This window comes from Camponotus vicinus, unplaced genomic scaffold (genome assembly GCF_025532165.1).
Source record: "Camponotus vicinus isolate PSW18456_S1 unplaced genomic scaffold, iyCamVici1.0 SCAF_2, whole genome shotgun sequence".
Classification (NCBI taxonomy): domain Eukaryota; kingdom Metazoa; phylum Arthropoda; class Insecta; order Hymenoptera; family Formicidae; genus Camponotus; species Camponotus vicinus.
In genome coordinates this window covers 5,210,130-5,235,082 of record NW_028141956.1, presented here as the reverse complement: position 1 = coordinate 5,235,082, position 24,953 = coordinate 5,210,130, and the positions used below count along the sequence as shown (strand labels likewise).

General features: G+C 39.7%; 2 protein-coding genes and 2 long non-coding RNA genes across 25 annotated transcripts in view; 3 read left to right on the top strand and 1 right to left on the bottom strand.

Moving 5' to 3' along the window:
• The first annotated feature begins 390 nt into the window (after nucleotides 1–390).
• LOC145966292 (uncharacterized) lies at nucleotides 391–5,429 on the top strand. Its single transcript, XR_014437016.1, has 3 exons — nucleotides 391–1,007; nucleotides 2,889–3,097; nucleotides 4,958–5,429. It is a non-coding gene; the product is annotated as an uncharacterized LOC145966292 (long non-coding RNA).
• On the bottom strand, nucleotides 1,363–22,456 carry LOC145966290 (uncharacterized). Of its 3 annotated transcripts, XR_014437013.1 has the most exons (5): nucleotides 20,202–22,456; nucleotides 15,707–15,868; nucleotides 12,013–12,251; nucleotides 4,497–8,376; nucleotides 3,718–4,313 (listed from the first exon to the last, which is right to left on the bottom strand). It is a non-coding gene; the product is annotated as an uncharacterized LOC145966290 (long non-coding RNA). The 3 variants fall into 3 exon arrangements; XR_014437014.1 differs by lacking the exons at nucleotides 3,718–4,313; nucleotides 15,707–15,868 and adding an exon at nucleotides 1,363–1,776; XR_014437012.1 differs by lacking the exon at nucleotides 15,707–15,868.
• Tkv (serine/threonine receptor kinase thickveins) lies at nucleotides 10,394–19,709 on the top strand. 3 transcript variants are annotated; one of them, XM_083090260.1, is made up of 4 exons: nucleotides 10,394–10,552; nucleotides 16,859–17,870; nucleotides 17,964–18,279; nucleotides 18,368–19,709. In XM_083090260.1, exons 1-4 carry the CDS (start codon nucleotides 10,462–10,464, stop codon nucleotides 18,497–18,499), a joined length of 1,551 nt encoding a protein of 516 aa, XP_082946386.1. In that variant the 5' UTR covers nucleotides 10,394–10,461; the 3' UTR covers nucleotides 18,500–19,709. The 3 variants fall into 3 exon arrangements, with proteins under 3 accessions (XP_082946386.1, XP_082946387.1, XP_082946385.1); XM_083090261.1 differs by lacking the exon at nucleotides 10,394–10,552 and adding an exon at nucleotides 10,613–14,148; XM_083090259.1 differs by lacking the exon at nucleotides 10,394–10,552 and adding an exon at nucleotides 14,334–15,649.
• Nucleotides 20,833–24,953, top strand: part of Lark (RNA-binding protein lark) — a 15,970-nt gene continuing 11,849 nt past the window's right edge. For 5 of the 18 annotated variants that reach the window (XR_014437007.1, XR_014437010.1, XR_014437009.1 and 2 more), the window contains exons 1-3: nucleotides 20,837–20,996; nucleotides 24,088–24,248; nucleotides 24,343–24,888. Coding sequence is in view for 12 of the 18 variants with exons in the window: in XM_083090265.1 (XP_082946391.1) it covers nucleotides 24,105–24,248; nucleotides 24,343–24,888 (690 nt within the window). In the remaining 6 variants the exon portion in view is untranslated. Of the gene's footprint in view, nucleotides 20,997–21,043; nucleotides 22,735–24,087; nucleotides 24,249–24,342; nucleotides 24,889–24,953 lie in introns of those variants that run through there. The other 13 variants (XM_083090276.1, XM_083090274.1, XM_083090273.1 and 10 more) reach the window with 5 other exon arrangements.

The following is a 24,953-nucleotide window of genomic DNA, read 5'->3' as shown; positions in this document are numbered from 1 at the left end:
AGGCGCAATGAAGTTTAACATGATACACACAAATACGCATAAATAGGAATAATTACACGTGGATACGAAACAAGCGTATGAATCTAGGTATGTGCGTACGTGGTTGCATTCGACAGGCGCAGTCAACACTATATTCTATTCCTTGTAAAATTATTGATTATTAAATTAAGAATTACTGAGTAAAGAAAAAGGGCATATTTCACAACTCTGCGTGATTTGAATGCGAAATCAAGTGCTTTGTTTAAAATATCGGACAAATTTTATGTAATAAAGTAAAAGATTTGAATATACATACATAATTTTATATATATATATATATATATAATTATTTACTAAAAAATATATTATTAAATATTAATATATATTATAAATATTTAAATATGTTCTCATATTTCAATTTAATATTTTTTTATCAAAATATTAAATATTACAGATTTTCGAAACAGCTAAGTATGGCAGTTTTTTGATTGCCTCATAAATTTAAAAAAAAAGGATTGACATTAAAATTGAATTCATGGTTTCAGAGATATTCAATACAACATGAAAGATTCGAGTATGCTCGTCGAGTGCGTATGACTATATATTTACAAAAATGTCGATGGCTTTGGGGCATCAGTCTTATAATAACGAAGGACAGGTATTGTGCTGCCAAAAGAGGGCTGCGCAAAAACCTGTCCCATAGGGATGTCCGTTGCGAGTCGCTAGCCTCGAAGCGTCTAACAAGTGCCTTATTTGTTGAGTACACCTCGATATCTACTACGTATGTACTTATATGTACTCGAACCGCGCTATAGTTTCCACGGTGGCGCAGAAACGCCGTGTCGGAGAACGGTGAGAGCTATAAAGGGGCTTGTCACCTGAGAATGCGGACAGCTCGGCGAGACTTGGCATTAAATACCTGCGTTCCTCGTGCTACACCATGCCTATCGTTTACAGCGACCGCTGTTCCTGAAAAATATGGCTAAGAAAACCCACCAGATTTTTGTTTAGCATTAACTCGTTTGCAGGTAAAACACAAATTTTGTTTTAAATTAAAAAATGAACATAGTATTTGTATTCTCGAATGTTTATTTCATGTATCTCACTCTTCTGCCATTTTAATGATAAATTCTTTACGTGTGAAAAATCTCACAATCATTCTACAGTTAATTTTAAACAAATTTAATAGAATTTTCATATTTAATATAGAGATATTTGATATTTAAAAAAAAATCGCTATAAATGAAAACATTTCTTTGATGTTTTATTGAAAATAATTGATTTCAAATTAATATCAGAGAATCTATCATGATCAATATAGAGGAGTGGAATACCTTGTATATTCAAATAGATTGAAACATAGAGGGAAGAGAAAGTATAATAAATTTAATTAACTTTAACAAACGTTCATGTGGAAACATGGATAATAATAACAAAAATAAAACAGAAATAAAAACGGGAAATACTGAACGTTTCGAACATTACCTTAAAAAGAGTCGAAATCGTTTTTACAATCATTGAGCGATCTCTGCGATCTCGACTTGATCGACTGAAACATGATTACCTCGGCGTTTCCTTTTGGAGTTAAAAATTGCTGTGACGAAAGGAGCGAAAAAGAATACGGAGAGTGTAGCGAGGACGGCCATGTAAAAACTACGAAAAGTCAGACGCCATGAAGCTAATCCAATTTCATGGGACGAGATTTCATGGGGTTTGCACGCGCACCGACCATGTTTTTCCAGACAGAATCTTTGTTACTGGCGCGCAGCATCCACCCTTCTCGAGAGTCCTTCGGGCCTATATCGAAAATAATGACTGCGGTTAGCCGCCGAGCATTTCGTCTCGGTTCAATTGCCTCGGAATCGTTGCAACCACCGCAGCTGCGAGTAATACATGAGATTGGAATACCTATCTACTCAGGCGCATTGCAATTTTCGATTCCTTTGATCGCTCTGCAAAGCATCGCGGCTATCGAGTTGAATCGCTTCTCCAGAGAAGGTGGAAAACGCGTTTATAAAACGAAGAAAACGATCCATTTCCGATATAAATTTTAAATAACGATTTTACGTAGTCGTTCAGTCTCATAAAAAAATGAAAGGTTTTTCGATTATATAGGATTAATTAATAGTAATAAGAGACGATGACTTGATTGAAATTGCACACTTCGACGAATAACAATGTGCGTCACGGGGGGAGGCGACCGTTAAATTTTGCGCCTCCATACAGAATTATACAGGGAGATATATCGGTCACAAACAGCAATTGTCCGGTGTCACGTTTAATTGACGGTTATAAAATGTAGCGCGAGCGTGCAATCGAGAATAATTTGGCGTGAGCCGCGCGAGCCGGCTCGATTCTCGGAGAGGAGATGCGTCGCCACGTGATTCCTATAATTTTCTGGATTCATGTTTAGCGAAACGACAAGTGGGTAGGTGTCGTAATACGTGTCCCTATCATTTCGCGACATTATTATTAGATCGACTGCACTTTGCATTACGTCCAATTATTATTATTATTCCCGAGAAAATTCTCTCTGCCATTTGAAATATAATACATGCGAAATTTGCGGATAAAATAAAATTGTTATAATCATGAGTTTCTTCTCCGATGAATATTTTGATACATATGATACATCGAACAATATTAATAAAATGCCCTAGAAAGAGAAGAAATTTGCATAATATGTATATTTAAAATATTTTTTATCTTTTATATATGTATATAAGATATATGATATATGCATGTGATTATACATCATATAAATACATCATAATTATATAATGTTGTCATTAGATATTTATAATATATGTATTATGTAATTAGGCAAAGCACAGTGCGGTCGGGAACAATTTGTGCTATAAGATTGTTTCAGGAGACGTGCTTCAGCATATGATTCCTATAATTTTCAGGGCTCTTGTTTGACAAAATAACAAGTGGGTGGGTGTCGGTTTTCACACCCATGGCTCGGCGGGGCCTCTTCGGGGAACGTAAAAAAGGCCGGCATACGAAACCGGTCCCGATGAATCTTTGTTATACTGGAGCCCCCACATATTGCTTGCCACCTTCATGTATGCGCCTATAAGGATGAAACGGCCAGAAAGCTTCAGGACTGTACTCGGTATGAAAGACACCTACGCTTTCTATTTCCGGTTGTCGTCAAACTATCTCGATAACATCTTGAAAGAACTTTATATTATTAATGATATGTGATACTGATATTCTTAATAACTTTTGAGGCAAATGTATTATCATTATATTTTTTCTCTTTAATAAGAAAATCAGAGATCGAGAATGAAAGATTCAGTCACTAAAATTATCTTAAGAGAAAGCGTAATGTCTTCTTGTTAATCTTATCAGAAATATTTCATTTCGAAGACAAATGGCTATTAACTGAAAATTTCCTTTAAACGTCCTATTCTGCGAATTAAATATAGGCATTACGTCAAATTAACGTATTCAACGGCGCGTCAAATCCGCCGAATCCTCATTCATTAGCTCAATTACATCACGCCTGATTAAAATCGAATGTAAATCATGGCTCACATGAGTCGGTGATATCACAACTAGCTTGATCATACTCGGACGTGAGTGTTTTGCAACGATTTGAAAATTTGACTGAAAAAAATCGAGGATTCGACTTTTGATACTTATTCTAGACAAATATCTTTCATCCTATTTTTTTATGTCATAATTATAAAATTCTGTAGTAGCAAATTTTCAAACCACAATTCAAAGATCTCGAAATTATTACAAATTATTATTACATCCTTCTTCTCTGTTTACATAATGGTTAAAATTAAAATTCACTCAAAGCTGATTAATCGATACAAGAGATCGATTAATCTCTTCACTGACCACTGTCTTTTCTTCGGACGTGGTTCGACTCTTCGGCGGTACATTTTCTTTGATCAAAAACTAGCAGTGGCTTCAATTCACACCTGACTCTTGGCGATAAAAAGACCGCCTTTAAAGATATCCGTATCCCGGTTCTGCGTAGGCACGAGTCCTACGAGGAAGTAAACTGTTGTTATCGTAGCAGGTAGTCGTTTCTACAACGCACCAGAGAGCGAATTCATTCGAGTGCTCATCTTCTGGAGAAGGAGACCTCCGGCCACTATTTCTCTTTTCTCTCTCTTATATTCCTTATTCTTTTTCGTGATAAACCACTGCAGGCGCGCAGCATCCTTCGAAGCAGTAGTCGACAGGACGATTAATTATCTCGGCGCCAAACGGCAATGATGAAGGTAACGATGGTCGATTAAGATTCAGAAGAGAGACAGAAAGAAAGAGAGAGAAAGAAAGAACAAGAAAAGAAGAGAAACTTCTGCGAAATCCTTGAAGAAAATTAACAAGAAATATATACTTAGTCTGCCGGTTATGTCAATTTTTTTCATTACATTGCGCGATCAAATACTAAGATTACTTGACGATTAATAGTAGTAAACGCAACATTTAACGTTTGCTTAGATCGGTTGCTTTGAGATTTATATTTTAATTTTGTGACGTCCGGTACGTACCCGCAAGTCAGAACTCGAACAGCTTCGAGGACCCTTCGCTAAGTAGGCACAATTACGATCGATTATCCAATGTAACCTTCCACTGACTAATCTTGACCATTGGTCGTTGGCTACAGATTGTTATTTATGAGAAGGCGAGTACAATATACTTCCTAAAACAAAAAAGTATTAGTCCCTCGGTTAAATCACTGGAAGGATTTAAATAATCATTGACGTGAGTCAGCTGAACATCCTGTATGTATGACGCAATGAGAATAAAAAGACCATATCTTATTTAATTCTTTATCAACGTAAAATTATCTTCGTTGAACTGACAGTATACATATGTACATACATATAATAAAAAGTTTAACGATTTATCTCTAGCAAAATTTTAATTCTTCGTTATATAGATATACATAAATTTACAAACACATTTTCCATGATATAAATTATATAATTTTTTCAATATTTATTTTTAGATTTCTACAGAAAGCCGGGCCTCCGGGCCACATTCTGTTGCATACAGGACTGAAGTATACATGATACATGAAGAAAAGAGAGAAAGACAGCGAAATGGAAAGAAAGACTGAAAGACCCAAGGGCCTGAATGGCCTATGGACGCCATGGCACGTTAGTTGCCAGACGAGGATTTCGCTCTTTTATGGCTCCGACGTCAGGCCATCGGATCCCTTGGTTCCTCTCGAGGAATGAAATATACTTCCACGGCCAGAACGATCCTCGTAGCTGGCGCCGAATAGATTGGGATTTTCAGGGTCCGACCTTCTTGCCCGCTCACTTTGTTCGACCATTGTCGTGCAACGCGTCGAGGCGTAAGGTTCCTTCGTAGAAGACTCCTATTTATCATTATGATCCTTTCGACATTTCTCTCTTTTAAACTTTAACCTATTATTCGCTAAAGGTCACATACAATCGATAATTTATGAAAAATATGACGAGATATATTGATATTTTTATACAATAAACATTTTTCTTTAAAAAATTTTTCTTTTATAAATTTACAAAATTTTAAATATATTTAATATATAAACTTTATATTATAAATTCTTCTCTATAAATTATAAATTCTTTGTTGCATCTAAATCTTTCTTGACTCTAAAATTATAAGATAAATCACTCAATTCTCTTGGTAAATACAAATTAAAATCGAATTGAAATTAACAAAAGCGCATATTTTACATATATATCTTTATATCTCAAAAGCTTTCTGCATTTACATATATTCATGTTTGTCAAAGAAAAACTTGATTCTTTTTCATTAGGATTGTGATGGTTTTCATTTTTTATTAACAATATATTTCGCTTATACTGACGTTGAAGAGGATTGACAAGAATAACACCACGAGGGGCGTCCCATTCTCGATTCGAGATGGCGCGAAATAACAGCAACAAAAATTGATAGAGGCCGATCATGGTAATTGTGTTCCGCCGCGTCACGTCCGCGCGCAACAACCCGCGGCTCTTCCTTCTGTCAGTTCGTTCGTCGTCTGTCAGCGTAATATATTTTCAAGCGAGACGAATGGATCGTGATTTCGTGGAGGAACACGAACCCGGGTCCCTTTGTTATCCATTGTCGCGTTTCTTCGAAGCCGGACAATGACGGTATACGAAGGCGAGATCTCCGTCGCCCTCGCACGTATAAAACGAACGCGAGTAGAAGGAGGTATCTGATTCTAATCCCGAAATCCGGTTCGAAGCTCCGGATTGTCGGCGCGACGCTTCTCCTTTTTCGTTAACACGACGCTTAAAAAGTCGGATCCGACATGACTGTCCGAGACATTCGTGAATAAGAAACGAGGATTCGTTATCCGCTTACGGTTGTTTTTAAAACGGAAAAAACACTGCAATCCAATTTATTTTAAGATCCGAAGGCTTATAAAATTGTTTCAGCGTCTCTTTTTTCCTCTTCCAGAAATAGCGAGATTGACGTCTCGCAATCGTCGAATCATTATGGAATCTTCAACGATTCAGTATCACGCATTGTCATTTGCTCTCCCAAGTTCGTTAGAGACGCAGAGGCAGTTAATGAAATAGGTTTCGCGATAATTATCCCTTACAGCGAGCGTTCGTTAGCCAACTATAGCAATTAATACGCCTCGCATGCATATTCATCGTTCAGCTTATTCCGACCATTTCCGGAAGATCTTCGATAATTCATAATTAAGCGTTAATTTCAAATTGATCCGGAGGCAGGGAATTATTCTTTTCAATAGACGCCGCGATTTCTCCGCGAAACCGATGACATTGATTGACGGCGACCGAGGTATTAATTTTTCTTTCAAAATTTACTCCGCTTCGAGCATGATTATCTCGCATAATCTTCGACAGCAGTCAACGAATCGAATCGATTTCCGGTTGAATGAAAGGCGAGGCCCTCGTTCAAGTAGGCTAATTGCGACTAGTCGCGCATAAGATGTTGCCATTGAAGTTAACATCGTCTTTACAGACACTTTTACGTCTCGCGCGCGCACGACTTTTATTGCGTCTTTTGCCAGCATCTGCAAATCATTATAAGTGCACGCTATAGTCTAGAATAATTTCTGCGTCATACCGAAGATCGACGATGAGGCGAATGCTGAAGTTAGACTAAAGAGCCATCATTTACTTCGAACAACATAGTCGAGCGAGCATTAGTGGTTTCCAACGATGCACACTCTATAAGCTTAATAGCGATGTTAAGTGATTTACCGTCAATTGTCGAAGCTGCTTGTCTATCCCATTCACGAGTTCTCGCGCGACAACGCTAGCCGCAAACGAGATTAGTGTTTACATTAAAATGTAAAAGCGTGAGAACAATGGAATTTTAATTACGAGATACTTAAAATATCGATCGGTTCCAATCGAGGTAAATTCTCGACTCGATAAATACACAAAGAAAAATATCATTCTACTGCCAAGAAAAGCGATTATTTACTCAGTTTATTTTTCTTAAGTAATAATTTTCTTCGACAAAGAATATATTCTTGATTATAGTCTTAAAATATACTCATCACAAGTATTAGAAAATCTCATTATGATGTACTCAAAAGAAGAATTTATTTTTTCTTATTTATTTTCTCTATTTATTTTCTCTTCAAGAATATTGTAAAGTTGTATCAAGGAAAAATCAAACTTACTTTACGCCAATTCTAAGTAGTAAGTAAGCCAAATTTTTGTTTTAAGTTATTATAATATTTTTGTTATAATTTATTATAATATTCTTGACTAAAATACTGCACTTATTAAAATTCAGAATATATTCAATTAAATTTAATGCTTGTGAATTTATGATATATTTGCGGATATACAAACTTTATAATATACTTAAAATAAATAATATTTACTTGAATACAGTATACATTTTTTTCCGCGTCAAAAATTCAGTCTAAATCAATCGAAGAGAGATGTATAGGATTCGAAAACAAAATCTACATGCATTCCGCGTAAAATATCCCAAGTAATCAACGGCGATCGGCTTCGGGGAAAAATCCTATAAAGCATCGCGTCGCTCGCTGCATCTCGATCTGGAATCAGCGCGCGCGTGGACGTCTTTCCATAAAAGTGCCGAAGATCATCTCTAAAAATATAATGACTGACGCCTTTTAAGCGCGAGACGGACGCGCTTCAATCTGGATCTCGCGACTTGACGCTCGAGCGATATACGCGCAACAGGTTACGCTGTATAAGATCATAAAGCGCGTGTATCTCGCTGCGCCAGCGACGACGACGACGGCCTAATCTCGATGCGAACCGACGTGTTTCGCGATCCGATCCGCCAGCTGCAGCGCGAAAGAATCGCTACGAGAGCGCTTTGTTCACCCGGGAACAGTGCGCCTTTTGTCGCTCCCGTCGTCTTTATAAAGCGCTTTATATCTTCCCTTTTCGCTCTTTTGTGCGCTACCTGTGGAAAATATGCACCGTTAGAAAAGATTTACCGTAAAATCTTGGAGATTTACGTGACGCATAAATACTTTAACAAACAACTTGACGATCATTTTTGGTAGAAATGGAATATTTTTTTCGCAAGTCACTGAAAATTGACATGAGATTCATGCCTGGCCGTAAGACGGCACGTAGGACAGTTTGATTTAAAGTCGCGCTACGATTGGGCGTCGGGTCGTTTGGGAAGCGGTAGCGAGTAGTCTCGCCCTCCCGAAGCGTGAAATATCGCTGGCGGAGTGCAACAATCTTCGGGGCCGAGCGCGCCGCGCCGTCAGCAATTAACCGGTAATCTGATATCGATACCAGGATACTTCGCGCGTCGAGTCGAGTCGAGCCGAGCCGGGACGAGTCGCGATGTACCCGAGGGCACAGTCGTATCGTTATTTAAAAGCGCAGCGTGATGCACACCCCCGACGGCGGTTAATCGCAGACTTTTTTTCCATCCTCGAAATACAGTTCTTTCACTTTCATTTTTCCTTAAACTTAAAAAAAAATCGACTTACTTAAAAGGAAGAAACAGGTATAAAAATATAATAAGAGAAAAAAAAAATTAGATTCCCTGTGTCTTTCGATCTTTCCCCCTGCTCCTCGAAAATGAGAGCAGTCACGTATATCGTGTTATTTATGCTGCAGGTGATTTTTCATTTCTTTTATTTCGCGCGCATCTCATTCGGAATCAAATTTCCTCATTTATCATTATTATTACGTACGCTTATATCAAAGTATCATTATATTGTTACGAATCGACGCTAAAAATAAAATATTCACGCGACAATCTAAAATCTTTACAAACGTGAGCTTTTATCGAATTCAATCCGCGCGTCGACGAGTGCATCCGATTCAATCGACTGGGACGGGCCCACCAGAATAATGCAAATACCGCAAAGTTAGAGAGAGAGAGAAAGAGAAATCTCGTTCGCGCGCATCCCGCGGATCGGAGAAAAAGATTCCAGATTCTAGCCCGCTAGGTTCTAGATTCCGCGGTGACGCGCCGCGCATAGACATTCGCGCCTTTCCAAGGAGCACCACTCGAGTCGACCCTCCCCGTCCCGCCTCGTTCCGGAGAGTATCGCGATCCCCGTACGTGGGCGAGAGCAGGAGAGAAAGCGAGAGGGAGAGAGAGAAGGAGAGATCTCCGGATCTCGGTGCCGTCGTTCGTGGCGCCCGAAGGGCGCCGTCGCGCGCCTCCCCGCCAACGAAACGACGCCAGGCCCGTAAGCTCCGCGAACACGTAAACTTCCTAAACAATAACAGAGATTTTTCGTGGAAAAGACGTTTTCAAAACAGACCCTGATCTCTTAGAGAGATAATCCTCTAGACAAATGACCTTCGGAAAAATCAGCATGCGACTTTCGGAGATACGGAGCAAAGTATGTCGCAATCGTATCTACTGTCTGTTTTTACGCACATTTTTTTTCTTATACGAAATGATTCGATGTAAGAAGAATTTATGCGATTTTTAATTATTCTTTTAATTTTATTCGCATAAAATGCTAGACCTGGAAAGCTGTTGCTCGAGGGAAAAAAATATCATTCATAAAGATCGAGAGAAAATATGCGCATTCATTAACTTGCGTCGCCATTCATTAACATTATCCCTATTACGATAAATTCCAGAAATTCGCATCAACGATCACGGATTGACATTTGACAATTTGACTTTATCGCAATACGCGTAACGTTGGCCATTGTACCTCTCAATTCTCCTTATCGCACCGTCGAGATCTCTCGTGCCAGATAAAAACCCTCTCCCTCGCCTCGTTTCTTGGTACAGACCTGAGAATCTTCGTCTCGCAATCGGCATCGTCACCGTCTCGCTCGCTCCCACGTCCACGTCCCCGTCCCCACGATCAGCGGATCGACTCCCCTCTATCTCGCTGTCGAGCCGAAGATGCACGAGAACCCCGTCCCACCGTCGCAACTTGTCCCCACCAACCGACCGACGACGGAGACGGCCGAGGCCGAGGCCGGGGTAGCCTGCGCCTTGCGACTCGACGCGGAGCGCTTTACGTCACAGTAAAGTATGTGCTCCCGAGTGTAGAAAATGGCTGGGCTCTCCGCTTCCAGGGATCGGCGCGGATGTAAATATGGCCTGTGGCTCGGCTTGGGAGTGTTCGCCGCGAGATGCCTCGGCGGTGAGTACGTCCGTCCCGTGCGTCGCGCGGTGCGTTGAACGCGTACCGCGTACACGCTCTTTTCCCCGTGTACGCGTGTGCGTGCGCCCGTACGTGGGTGCCCGAGTGTGTGCGATGCTCCCGATCGCGAGGATGCGGGGAACGCGTCCGTCGCTGCCGGGCCGTCGGCATCGATCGGATGCGGACTACTTGCCGAGAAACGCGATCGCGCCGTCGTTTTTTGCCCGCCGCCAGATGTGAGATGGAATTCGGCGACGTCTTCCTACGGGATATCTCTCTCCGCCTTGTTTCCCGTCGAGAGACTCTTCGCTCGCGCTCGCGTTTCCCTTCCTGCCTCTTTGGCCTCCCCGAACCGACGATCGACGAGCACGACGTGCTCGAGAGATCGAACGTGAGAGATGACGTTGCTCGTCGCGCTCTCGATCGCATCCCGCCTCGAGGAAGCGTTCTCGTTCGAGGAGCCCGACGGCAACGGACGGCTGGCGATTCCTCCGGATGACACTTTTGTCGAACCCTCGGTGCGGTGTCTGTCTCGATTTTCCTCGACTTGGTTTCACGGAGCGTTAAGACGCCTCTTCTCCGCAGCCTCCTCTTTCTCTCGAGGTCTCCCTCCCGCAACAGACGTTTCCTCGTGTCTGGCGATCGATAAGTTTTCACCAAAGGAATTCCTGCGTCGTCTGAGCGTGGCATGCGGTCGTTCTTTTTTACGCCTGTCTGTATAGGGACGGGAACGCGGGAGAGACGAGGAGAGAAACAGAGAGAGAGACAGAGATGAAATTAACCGCTCCGGAGTTGGACTGAAATATCAGCAGTGCTGAGAATCGATGTCGTTCTCGGCACGACCTTTTCCCATTTTTCTCTCGTTTTCTTTTCCTTTTTGTTACTAACGAGATCTCTCTCTTTCTCTCTCTGTTTCGCATGCTTCGATCATGCATGAACCTCGAGCGTTTACACGAGATACTGGACCAACCGATCGTCGCGCGCGATCGATTTGATATCAGCAAAGTGACACCAGACTTTAACCCTTTGAAATTGCAATAATTACGATATATAATCGTCACATTTTTAATATCTTCTTCTTTTCAATCTGCGCAGTGATTGCACTCGACCGACGTTTGTTACAACCGAGTGATGACAGTGATATGAATATTGAATCATACGCTTTAGTACGATGACTTTATTTGAAACGATACGTATGATGATAAAAAAGATTTATGTACGAAAACTATTGAATATTTTCCTTTCCGCAAGAGACAATGATTTTTCGGAGTAACGTGTCCTCTCTAAAATAATTGATCCGCTTGCAATACGTCTGTTCGATTCGCATGTCACATTGACGTCAAACCGTATCTTTATATTCAGTAATCGAAACTTGCGATTAGACGGTCGCTTTTAACGTTAAATATGTGCGAAGCGAAATACAGGAATTTGTCTGTCCGTAGGAAACAGAGATTGTTTACCTTGTTGCAGCGGGGTGCGTAAGACTCGAAATACATCAAAGGGTTATAAACGTCGACGTCGTTTTAGCGTGTCTCCCTCTCGCCGAACGTAATTTCGTACTCCCGTTGAAAACGTGGAAAGGAACCTGATCCTTTTTCCCCTCGTCTCACTTGTGCACACTCTCTTTCTCTCTCTCTTCTTTTTTCCCTTCGACGCATATAACGTATGTTTGTCTTCTCGAGGCTCGCAAGGACATCGTCTATGCATTGTTTAAAATAAATGAAATTAATATGTCAGTTTATTAATTTTATAAATTAATGTAATGCATGTGCGTTCCGTATCCGGGATGCGACATAAAAATAAGCTATTTTGTGGAAATTCATTAAACTTTTTATATAATAAATAGACCGGAAACAGCACTATTATAGGTCATTAATATCTCGCATTTAAAAGAATATTTGTCGAAACAAAACAAGAACACACATGCTATCTGAATAACAAAATAGGTGAAAAGGATGATTGATGATTCCGATAAATGAAATCTGAAATAAAAAAAAGACACTGTGGATTCGGGATGGGTCCAGATTGTAAACACGCGAAAACGATCGTTATTTTTATCCGTGACAACGAAAACGCGATAAACTGGCATCTATGTGAGCCGTTCCCATAAACGTTAATTAAAGTTAACTGAGATTTAATGGACTCTCCCCGGTTGCTTCTTAGAAAGAAGCGAGCGATCGTTCAAACTTGAATCGACTTAATTGGTAATTGTAGCAAACGAAGCATACATTGTACGATGCTGCTGAAAATTGTGCTCGAAATTATGGTCCGCTTTAGTTTTTCATTCGACTTGTCATCTCGTATGCCGCTGGGCATCGGGACTTTAATCTCCTCTCGATCAGCTGGGGATTTCCCGCTTGAAATCACGACGGCGATTACGGAATATAGGATTACGCGGCCGATTGTTCTTCCACGAAAATGACGATCGCCACGTATCACGGTTACGCGAGTCCATTTGTGCCAGTTTGCGCCGCCTTTCTCGACAATATTATTTGCAGCCCGCGGGTATTAAGTTTCCTATGCACATTCGCGTGCAGCGCGAATGCCATTCTATCGCGATAGCGCGCGGCCTCCGAAACGTTTGCTTCTCGGCATCGATTAAAAGTCGATGACATTATTCGATTCGACGAATCTCAAATAAGAATTACGTCGCGGTAAAGCGTGTACGTAAGAGTAAGTGCGATGAAATTTTTTTAATTATGCATGGCGAAGAGAAAACTTTTCTTTCAACTACCTTTGAACGCGACGTAAATTATCTTATTGGTGAGACTTTTAATACTTATTGCCAGTGTAAGAAAATCACGTATCCTCTATTGACTAGTAAATATTGACAGTGCGATAAAACGAGAAAAAGATAATAGAGAGCGATAGTTTTCACGTCCGATGATTCTGTTGTACAAATCGAAATTAGTTTTCGTATTAGCTTTCAATCTTCGATATTTATACAAGTGTTTTTCTATAACTTGAATGGCGCAATCTTAATATATTATCTTATCAACAAATTACCTTACAAGTGCGCCTATCTTTATCAACGTTCCATTATTATTATTTCGTTTCACGCGAGATATAACATGTTGCACACATCCATCCCCGCCACCCATCGCCTTTGATATCGTATCATAGATGAGCGACGTGATATCGCGATATTGTTAATTAAAAGAGGAGGAAAAAAAATTGGGATCTTGGAGTAGCCGTACGTCGCATTTGTAGAATGAAATCGCCGGCCGAGTTCGCGATTCGGCGACTCATAGACGTACGGAATGGGCTATCGCTGATACTGCTCTTTGCCACGCTGATAAGGTCCGCGACTAGCTGGCACGTTGCCTCGCGCGATTCATTGAAACCTTCGTGTGATTACGGGCGCCGATTGCGTCGCGAAAGCCGCACGAAAGCAGATATGCGCGTTACGCCTCCCGTTCGAACCGCGCGTCGCGTATATTCATATGTACGCGCACTCTCGCGTGTGTGCATGACAGTTTTCTAAACAGTTCATTACGGCTTTCCTCGCCAGTGACGGATAAGCAGACTGATAAGCGGACTCGTTTGGAGATCGAGGAGCTTCCCGATGGTCCCCAATTTTTTAAATGAAGGAAATTGTACGCGATCGTAAAATATATATCTTATTTATATTTATCATAAAATATATATTTTATTTATATTTATCAATAGAGGGAGTAAGAAAGAAATTTTTAAATAATATTTTTATATAAAATATAATTTAAAATAATTAATGTAAATAAATATATAAAATGACATTACGATATCTCTAGAAAAATAATTCACAATTTCCGCGTAATTATCGTTTAGGATTCCTGGCTTTTAAATCTGCCTTCCTCGGATAAGGTCGAGATCAGTATCGCGATTTACAAGTGTCGTTTAGGCGATTCTTTTTCTAGATTTGTATCCGCGTTTCCACACATCGCGGTCGTTAATCGCGAGTCGCGAGTAGCGATAATATCCGTTCAACGATCGTATGCGTTGACAGAATGTTGTTGATGTGGAAAAATACTTTTGCCAAGCTATTTGCGTTTCATTTTCAGATACGCAAGGATAAGTGAGTCGCGGATGTCGTGAGTGACACTCGAGAGTTCGTTGCTTTGCTTTGTTTACCCCCATTTGTCTTATTTGTCCCTCTTGAAGAGCACGGTTACGATTTGTTCCCTATAACTTGATCAAATCCTCGGTACAATATAGATTTTTTTAGAAGGATTTAACACTAGAAGAAAGAAGGTTTAATAAATTATAACTATCTCCCGACATTTTGTTTCATATAAATCTTTGGTCGAATTTTAGCGATCAATTCATAATGAATTTTATATCGAAAATTTAATTTTATATACATAATTAATATTCGTAGCATGTTTTCACATTGTCAACATTAGAGAGTGAATTTTATTTCTTCTACGAGAGGGGAAAGAGAGGAAGAGTAGATACGTGGAACGGATGCAGAACGCGCGATCGATCCGTCATTCAGATATTTGTAGGGTATAAATAGCGCGGTCACTATAAAATAGATGGTGCGGGAGTAATTTCGCGGGGCGGAAGATAAGCGCAGCCTCCGTGGTTCGCTCGCGTGTCTCCGACTTGTATTTCAACGCTTTCTTCCTCTCTCCCCTTTTGTGTCCCGCTGCGGCCGTTACGCCGTCTCGAGAGCGGTTGTCGTCGTCGTCGTCGTCGCTCGCATACTCGTTAGAAACGTGACACCGTGTTTGCATCAAATTCACCGCCGTTATCGGCCACCGTAGCGAGGAGGCGGATGCCTTCCCCTCTGCAGTTTCGCAATCTGTCAAATTTAGTTCAGGACAGAATCACGTCTAATTTTGGACACTGCATCAATGCGGATCGCGATTGAAACTTCCGGACAATTTATTTTTAAATATATTAATACGAGACACAAGATTCGTGACGTGTGTATTTTACATACATCACTCACTCTCTCTCTCTCTCTCTCTCTTTCACACATGTATGATTCTTATTCTCTATCGATGACCCCCCTAACGCGATATTTTTCGAGCGATGAAACGAGATATTTACGTGATGTCATGGTATTTTTTTCTGCACGAGATTTACGGTCCGAGAGATATCACGTCTTCGATGGTTCGTATCTCAATATGTATGCGTACATTTACGAAATGTGTCCGATTTCCGACGCACCTATCTACTTATCTCTCCTTTCATCGTGACGATATATGTTCTTCCGTGGGAGGCGACGACGGTTGTTCGCCTACATGACACATCTCGACTTGTCAAACAACCTCTCGAATCCGTTCAACTATGCGTGCCTAGTGTATCCCTTTCTAACCATCTCTCCTTCGCCTGTCGTATCAATTATTATTGAGTTATTTATCGCACCTTGCGCAACGCGTTGTTTACTAAATTTTCCTTATTGCGCCTTTCATACTCATGACTTGTTTATAAATAAATTTTAACGTCAGAAGAAACACATACGATCTAAAAGTAACATTTAAGGAGTTATACCTAGAAGTCAGGAAGTCGAAAAAAACGTATTTTTGGGGAATTTAAAAAAAAAAACTGTTAAGTATTTTTATTTCATCGATTCTTTATCATAATATATATCTATCAAAGAAGTTTTCATAATTTTTTCAATTAAGAATATCGAGAAATGTAGGCACAGTAGCTATTTTCCAGAGACATCTTTTTTCGGAGGCGCTTGGCGGTGAGCAAGATTGCTCGGAGCTGGATCATCTGAAATAAAAAATTCAAAAGGATTTAGCTTTCGTATGAATTGATCTAGTCGGTGAACGAAGAATTTTACAAAAAATTGATTTTTGACAATGTGACAGACGTTTGAGGCAAAAATACGAATTTTTCGTGTTAAAACTTTTCGTTCTTTTATTAATAAAAAAAAAAGGTTTCATCAAAATTAAAATTCCTTCGTTCACCGACTAGATCAATTCATAGGAAAGCTAAATTCTTTTGAATTTTTTATTTCAGATGATCCAGCTCCGAGCAATCTTGCTCACCGCCAAGCGCCTCCGAAAAAAGATGTCTCTGGAAAATAGCTACTGTGCCTACATTTCTCGATATTTTTAATTGAAAAAATTATGAAAACTTCTTTGATAGATATATGTTATGATAAAGAATCGATGAAATAAAAATACCTAACAGTTTTTTTTTAATTCCCCAAAAATACGTTTTTTTCGACTTGCTGACTAGGTATAACCCCTTAAATGACTAGATAAGATTAATATTAGAATGTTGCGCATTTCTTGTCTATGTATACTGTTTTGATTCATTCGTATCGAAATTCCAACTAATAATATCACCTTGTGTTCCTCTTTGCAGTGCTAGGCATTATCTGTTACTGCGATGGACACTGTCCGGACGGTAGGCAAAACGGAACCTGCGAGTTACGAGCCGGAGGGCAATGTTTCAGCGCCGTGGAGGCGGTGTGGGAGTCCGAGTTGGGAGAAAACGTGCCCGAGTATTCGTTTGGATGCCTGCCACCTGCAGAGAGCGGTTTTATGCAATGCAAAGGGAACCAAGTTCCTCACTTACGCGAGAAGAGTATAGCATGCTGTAACAACACGGATCTATGCAACAAGGAACTGTTTCCCAGTATATCCTACAAGCCACGTCCTACCGCGGTTACAAATAGTTCGATGGATATTACAACGGGAGCGCCAATTATTATCCTAGCGGTGGTTCTATCGGCAATGCTAATGATTATCATGATAACGATAGGAATCATGTATCATAGATGTTGGAAGAAAGAGGTAGATCCCTGCCTAGTGCCATCGCAAGGAACCCTCAAGGATTTTATAGATCAAAGCAGCGGATCGGGATCGGGACTGCCACTCTTGGTGCAACAGACTATCGCGAAACAATTAGCTATGTCGCAGTGCGTGGGAAAAGGTCGTTACGGCGAAGTATGGCTCGCCAGATGGCGAGGTGGCGAAAAAGTAGCGGTGAAGGTTTTCTTTACTTTAGAGGAAGCATCTTGGTTCAGAGAAACGGAAATTTATCAAACTGTGCTGATGAGACACGATAATATCTTGGGTTTTATCGCCGCCGATATCAAAGGTACTGGCTCTTGGACTCAAATGTTATTGATCACGGATTATCACGAAAGAGGTTCGTTACACGATTACTTACAAGTAACCGTGTTGGATCATCATGCTCTATTATTGATTTGTTCGTCGATCGCGTCTGGTATCGCGCACTTGCATACCGAGATCTTTGGTACACAGGGGAAACCTGCTATAGCTCACAGAGATATTAAGAGCAGAAACATTTTAGTTAAAAGAAACGGAGAATGTGCCATAGCTGATTTTGGATTGGCTGTTCGCTACATTAGGTACGTAAACACTTATGTAAAAGCATTCTTTTTATTATTAATATAATTTTTAACGAGATAAGTTGCTACAATGAGATATTTATTTTCGTACAGCGAGAGCGGAGAGATTGACATTGCGCCAAATACTCGAGTGGGTACGCGACGCTACATGGCACCGGAAGTGTTGGACGAAACCCTGAATACATCTTCCTTCGATGCGTTTAAAATGGCAGATATGTATTCTGTCGGCCTCGTATTTTGGGAAGCATGCAGAAGATGTATCACGGGTGGTAAAAATTCTACCGTTGAGCCTTACGCCTTGCCTTATCACGATGTGGTATCAAGCGACCCAGACTTTGAGGATATGCGCATGGTAGTCTGCGTGAAACGATTACGTCCGATTATTCCGACAAAATGGGATAATGATCCGGTAAGAGAGATACATTTTTTCGTGACTTTCCAATTTATTCCCGTCGATTTTACGCGAATCGAGAATAACATTGCTATCTTCTTTGCAGACTCTATATGCGTTGAGCAAAATAATGTCGGAGTGTTGGCACGCGAATCCAGCAGTTCGTTTAACTGCTCTTCGCGTTAAAAAGACACTAGTGTCGAAAGTAGACCATAATTACACTATCAAGTACGTATAGCGTTTGACTCGACAAAAAAACTGACTCGACTAGTTAACAACTTTCTATTCTTGTAAATATAGCTTTTAATGTACATAGAACTGTTTATAGACTGCAGCCCTAAGACTGATGATTAAAATTAAATATGCAAAAGAAAAAGAGAGAAAGAGAATATATGAATGAGCATGTATATGTAGAAATGTGAATGATTAATTGTAAAAAATGAATGATATTGTGTATAATAATAATTTGTATATATAGATATGTTAGAGTGTCTCTCCAAATTCGCGCATTACGTTTTATCGAAGAAGAAAGATCAATTTTGCTGTATGAAAATATTTTTAAAGAAATCAAAAATAATAAAGATAAAAATGCAGGAAACTTGGGACTTCTCTGATATGTGTATATATAATTTCTTTTTATAAATAATATATTTATAAAAAAACGTGTTATAAAATCGCTAAACAGTGCGATTTTAACACACTTATGCCATGTTAAAGCTTGTTGTAAATATGTTATTGATGTAGACTACTATTTACTAAATAGTATTTAGATGTATCTACTATTTATTAAATAGTAAACTTAGGAAACTTATTGTATAAAAAAAGAATATATCACACTTTTTTTGGGCTGGCAAAGCCATACAAAACGAATTCAGTGCGTGAATATGATATCGGATACATGTTACAAAAATCAAACTTATTATTTTTATGTAAAATACCTTATAATTGCATCAGATTATCTTGTTTGGAGATAGGAAATATGTTTTAACATGCATTAAATGAAAACTTTTTAAAAATTACTACTCTTGCGATCTACATCAAATGCTATTTTTTTGTTTTAAGTACCTCTCACACAATATATTTATTATTAAAGATTAACTTTGATATGCACATACTAAATTGTTGTGCGCATACTAAATTTGTGATGAAGAAATAAAATTCAAATATATTGACGATTATGAAGTATCATGCACAGGCCTGTATTGTATTATCTGTACAATATGTAATTTATATTTCTAACTTGTATACAAATGAAATATATTAATCCATTTTCAAAAATGGATTAATTATCTACTTTGGTTGATTATCGATCATCCCAAATTTTCGTTATGCTGCCAATGTACTTTTCGAATTTATATGTTTTTGTATAGAGAAAGTAATTGGAGAAAGGAAAATTGTGAAAAAACAACTGTATAGTGCAATAACAATGTATAATGTAGCAAATGCTATTTTAGGTGTAATTTTTCTTGCATATCCCTTTGAATCTATAAAGTATTTGCAAATAGAAATTGAGAAAACCAAGCAAGGAAGGTTTCTATGTAAATTAAAAAATTATAAAAATAAGTTTTTTTCTTCGTCATTAAATTTATTTTTTACAACTTCTGTATATGTAATACGCAGTAAAAATATAAAATATTCTTTTCTCTGCTCATTAATTGTGATTAAACAAAGAAAGAAAAAAAGATTGCAGATAATAGTTGTTAGAGAATAATAAATTTATATTTTCGGCAATTATTTAATATCGTCATTTCTTTTTAGATATTTTTTTCTTCATTTGTAAGTGTTTGTTTTTCTTTATAAATCAAACATATAATTCAATCGCTATGTTTAATTGAAGATATAAAATATATATAAATAATTGAAGATATAAAAATATATATATATATATACACTATATGAGATATAGATAAGGAAAATTCTTTCTTTTTTTTTAATCTTACTTGCTAGTCGTTTCTACTTGTGTGCCAAATTCGTGATTTTTTGATGACGTCTGTTTTATTTGCAATTTTTACAGTTGAATTATTTGCTTTCTTTCAAACATTTGAATACATAATAATATGTATTGTACAATATATCCATATACTATATTTATAAAAGACGCGCATCTAATGTTCGAAATCCAAAACTCAATATCCAATAGGAAGATTTATTTGCTAGGGACAAAAATATCGTCAATTATGGCAGACTCGTAATGTAAATCTTCCAGTAGGAATATAATTATCATACAACCAAATGTTGTAATACAATTATCATACAACCAGAGTTTCTAGAGTTTCTCCGCAATTTTTTTTGCAATAGAAGCTAAACGCAAAACTTGTCCGGAATTCATAGTCCGATCTTATATTCAAGATCATTTTAAGTAAGGTTTGAAAATGTTATACGGCTATTTCATTGGCTGAACAGAATCTTAAGACGACCTAAGACCAGACAATCTTGAATATAAGATCGGACTATGAATTCCGGCCATATAAATTGATTAGCGTCCTTATCGATTGATTGAGAAGCCTCTCTGTTACATTCATCGTCTATGGCCAGCTGTGAGAAAGGGATTAGGTTGGCAGCGGTAGACGCAGTACAGGAAACGGCGAATTAACGTGAACGTCTCTTCGCGTCGCTGCACACTTCCGTTTCGCCATCTTTTACCTCGGAAACGTGCGGTTCGCGTCGTATCGCGTGTGTATCGCGCAGTTTTAGCAGTTTTAGCAGTTTTAGCAGTTTTATCGACTACTGACTTGGTGAGTACATCAGCTATTCTTCTATCGCTGTGCTAGGATTACCGGGCGCTTAATCACACAAGCAGCCGCTCGAAGCGAGCGGCTCGCGAGACACGCTATCTCGAGCGGGCAGCTCGACATTCCATTCGGTTCGATCCCGGCTCGGATTAGCCGGTCGTGCGAAGTACAAAGATCGCTTCCGCGACGTCAGTGATGAGCTGTAAATTCTGACGAGTCAGCACGAGCTCTAATCTATTCCTCCCCGAGTCGGGTTTCGTCGATTAAAAATGCACGTTCTGCACCAGTGCGATTTCGTCGAGTTTATTTCCGATGCGGTTTTTTTTTCTTCTTTTCGTTACGACAATCACGTTTCTCACGAAAATACGCGTAGATTCTTTTTTCCCACGACGTCGAGATCTCCGAACTCGGCTTCGCCGGTTGCATATCTGTTATGTCGGCCAGATGAAACTTTATCGATGGGCGAAGTGACGCTTCCATTTCCACGAATGTTTCTCCGTCCTCGTCGCACTCGCGTCGCACAATCTCCATTGCGGTAATTTTCCACACGCCGACTAGTGTCTCGCGACTCGAAAGTATCCGAAACGATCAGTCGCGTTGGAGAATCTTTGAATCTCGATGACAATATATAAAAGCGATCGTCGCCACTTTTATGTATATATATATTTTTTTATTTTTACATCTGTTATGACAAAACTTGTTGATATAATACACATGCTGCATAATGCACAACTCTGGCAAGTTTCCAATTATTACGTATTCTTTTGCAAATTCCGCGTAATTTACGATTTAGCCGACTACCAACAACTATTACTCGAAGATACGTGCTTTGTTTAAATAATCGGTCGAGTTAAATAAGCGTGATTAGCCATCGAGAGTTGCAAATTGTTTATTTCTTTAATTATTTAAAAAGGAAAATAAATAACGTATTGTGTTTGGCATGACTTTGTATTGACTTAAAAATTTGGCATAGAGGAAACAAACAAAGTGCACCGTCATACTCTGACGTTATTTCTAAAAATATCCTATCAAAATACTAGCATGAATGAACACATTCCAACATATTTCATATTCACGAAATTCAATAGACGAATCTTCATTGTCACGGAACAATATTATATTGACATTTATTCTGTTTCGTCATCAAGATAAAATTAGCATAAATATATCTAATCAATTCACGATAATTTAAAAATATTTAAAAGTATTAGACTATAAAATCGACAGTATATCAATACAAAGTCCGCATAACCATCGAGATCTACGCTATATGCGTATCTACATTTCGTCACATTATGCATGCAATCATGCAAAGAAAAGCGACGCGTAATAATCGGTATACATATATGTATTGGCACCTTCCCGCTCCGTTTAACGCGCATAAGAGAACGCGATTGAGTAATTCAGGAAGATGGCAGAGCGCAAGCGTTGAGATTCTCCCGCGCTCGCCTGGCGCGGCTCCTGATTGGTTGCCAACCGGTGGCGCTGCCGTCGCCGGGCGCGCGCGCGCGATGGGTTGAGGAACGCGCGACGCGACCCCAACGACGCAGCGAGCGAGCGAGACGCCGCCATTGCTAGATTCCGTTTCTTCGCGTGTCGTTCGAGCACGACCGGCACGAGTCTCGTTTGTGTATCCGCGAAAACCGTTGTGCGCGCGATCCGACTCTCCGAGTTTCGCGCCAGCTTCTTGATCGAGCGTATCGCTCGCTGCAGATTCAGTATCAGGAACATCTGATCGCAGGTATGTATGCACCTTCGCCGCGCCGGGTGCGGTGCGGTGCGGAGCGGAAAGTCCTACGCAGCCGTGCGTTTACGACCGTGCGTCCGCCCACGAGGACGAGTACAAGACATAGAGCCGAGGGCTAGTACCTCGAGTAATATGCGATTGGGGTTGGAATAGGGAGCCAGGGGAACGCGTTTCTTTTTTTACGCGTAAATTGGTTATTCGCCAGCGGGTCGCGCGTACGAGATCTCGGCAAGATGGAGGCGGGAAAGCGTCAGGATCGAGATCGCGTCGGTCGCCTCTCGGATTTCTTTTTCCTTTAAGAACGCCCCACTGAATCACTACAGATTGCATCATCGAGCGAGCGGTAGAATATATCGGAGGAATTACGGCGATCGGAATGTATTGGGGGAAAAAAATTATTTTTTGCAATTTTGGATAACCTTGACGAGCGAAGTATAATGCGATTAAATGGAGTTTGTTGTGTAGCTTACGATTGCTCGCTGGTTTTCGCTCTAGCGTAATTAGGATCGATCTCTCTCAATGTCGCGAATAAATTATATAAATAGGGATCTCGTAAACCTTCGTATGTTTATAGCATCGGAATTCATATCTGCCGATATTATACCGGCTTCGATGCCGTGTTTAGACGACACAACGCTATGCGGCGCGAGTATCTGACCGCTCACAGAAATCCATGGCGGAATAAATATGGTGGGGATGAAATAAGATGGATTGTATGCGTGTGTGTGTGTGGTATCACACTATATATATCGGAAGTATGTAAATTGTGCAAATAAATAATTGAAGATTTACATACAGTAATAAGATGTATAGGTGAGCAGAAAAATATCGGATGTGTGAGATAACGAAAACGTGGTTCGATGGCAGAGTACCTGTCTAACAAGTGAGATAATCTTGGCCATCGGCTGCTCCGATATCTTTCCTTGCTCGTGAAAGACGTACAAGTTTTCGTAATTTTTTCGACTATTTTTGATTCCTTCATCTGTTAGGATTACTGAAAAAGGATTTTCTCTATACTATAATTTATATCTTTATATATTATATTTCTAAAATTTATATAAATAAGTAATTTAAATTTTAGATATATAAATTTATATCTATATATACTATATCTCTATTTATATTTCTAAAATTTCAATAACTTTACATCTCTTGTTACTTTTATAATTAAAAGTCGTTAGGAGTTAATTTTGCTGCGAATAATCTTTTAATAAATATGTAAGAAAGAAACACGATAATTATAAAAAAATGCAAAGTGCATTTAAAAGTTCAATCGTGTCAAAAATAAATGGTAGAAGGGAAAATAAAAAGTATTTCTATACTAAATATACATTTTTGTGACATTAGGTTATACGAGCCGCAAAATGCCGGGTTTTAGCAGCGTTGGTACGTTTAAAATCTTCATTGGTAATTTAGCCGACAAGACCTCGAACGCGGATATAAAGCCACTGTTCGAGAAATACGGCAAGGTCGTGGAATGCGACGTGGTAAAGAATTATGGCTTTGTGGTAAGTGTTGTATCGATTGAATCCGATTAAGAAGAATTAGACGATAATATGATTAACGGAATATCGATGATGAAATTACATATTTTATTCGTAGCATATGGAAAACGAGGAAGCAGGGAGAAACGCCATACAGAATCTGAATGGACATATGGTCCATGGACAGCCGATAAAGTGCGAGGCCGCAAAGAGTCGTAAGGGTCCCAACACTCCTACGACAAAGATCTTTGTCGGCAATCTCACAGATAACACGAAGGCGCCGCAAGTGCGCGAACTGTTTGCCAAATATGGCACGGTCGTGGAATGCGACATTGTAAGGAACTACGGTTTCGTCCATCTTGAAGCGACGGGCGACGTGAATGACGCCATCAAGGAGTTGAACGGGCAGATCGTAGACGGGCAGCCGATGAAGGTCCAGATATCTACCAGCCGGGTGCGACAGAGGCCAGGAATGGGTGATCCGGAACAATGCTATCGATGTGGACGAGGCGGTCACTGGTCCAAAGAGTGTCCCAAGGGAGGTATGGGAGGTGGGCCAGACAGAAATGGATACAGAGATCGAATGTTTGGACGCGACCCGTATCCTCCACCGCCACCACCACCTTTCCTTCGGGACCGTCTCATGGGTGGTGGCCGCTTTGGAGTAAGTTTCCCTTCTCGTCAAATTTCACATATTTATCGTATTTAGCGAAATATTCGAATCATTTG

What these genes read in the sequence shown, in the direction of transcription:
- Tkv (XM_083090259.1), top strand. Translation starts at nt 15,388, where the DNA reads ATGCGGATCGCGATTGAAACTTCCGGACAATTTATTTTTAAATATATT. An exon ending in TTGGCTGTTCGCTACATTAG is followed by an intron (nt 17,871 to 17,963) that starts GTACGTAAACAC and finishes ATTTTCGTACAG; the next exon opens with CGAGAGCGGAGAGATTGACA. An exon ending in CAAAATGGGATAATGATCCG is followed by an intron (nt 18,280 to 18,367) that starts GTAAGAGAGATA and finishes TCTTCTTTGCAG; the next exon opens with ACTCTATATGCGTTGAGCAA.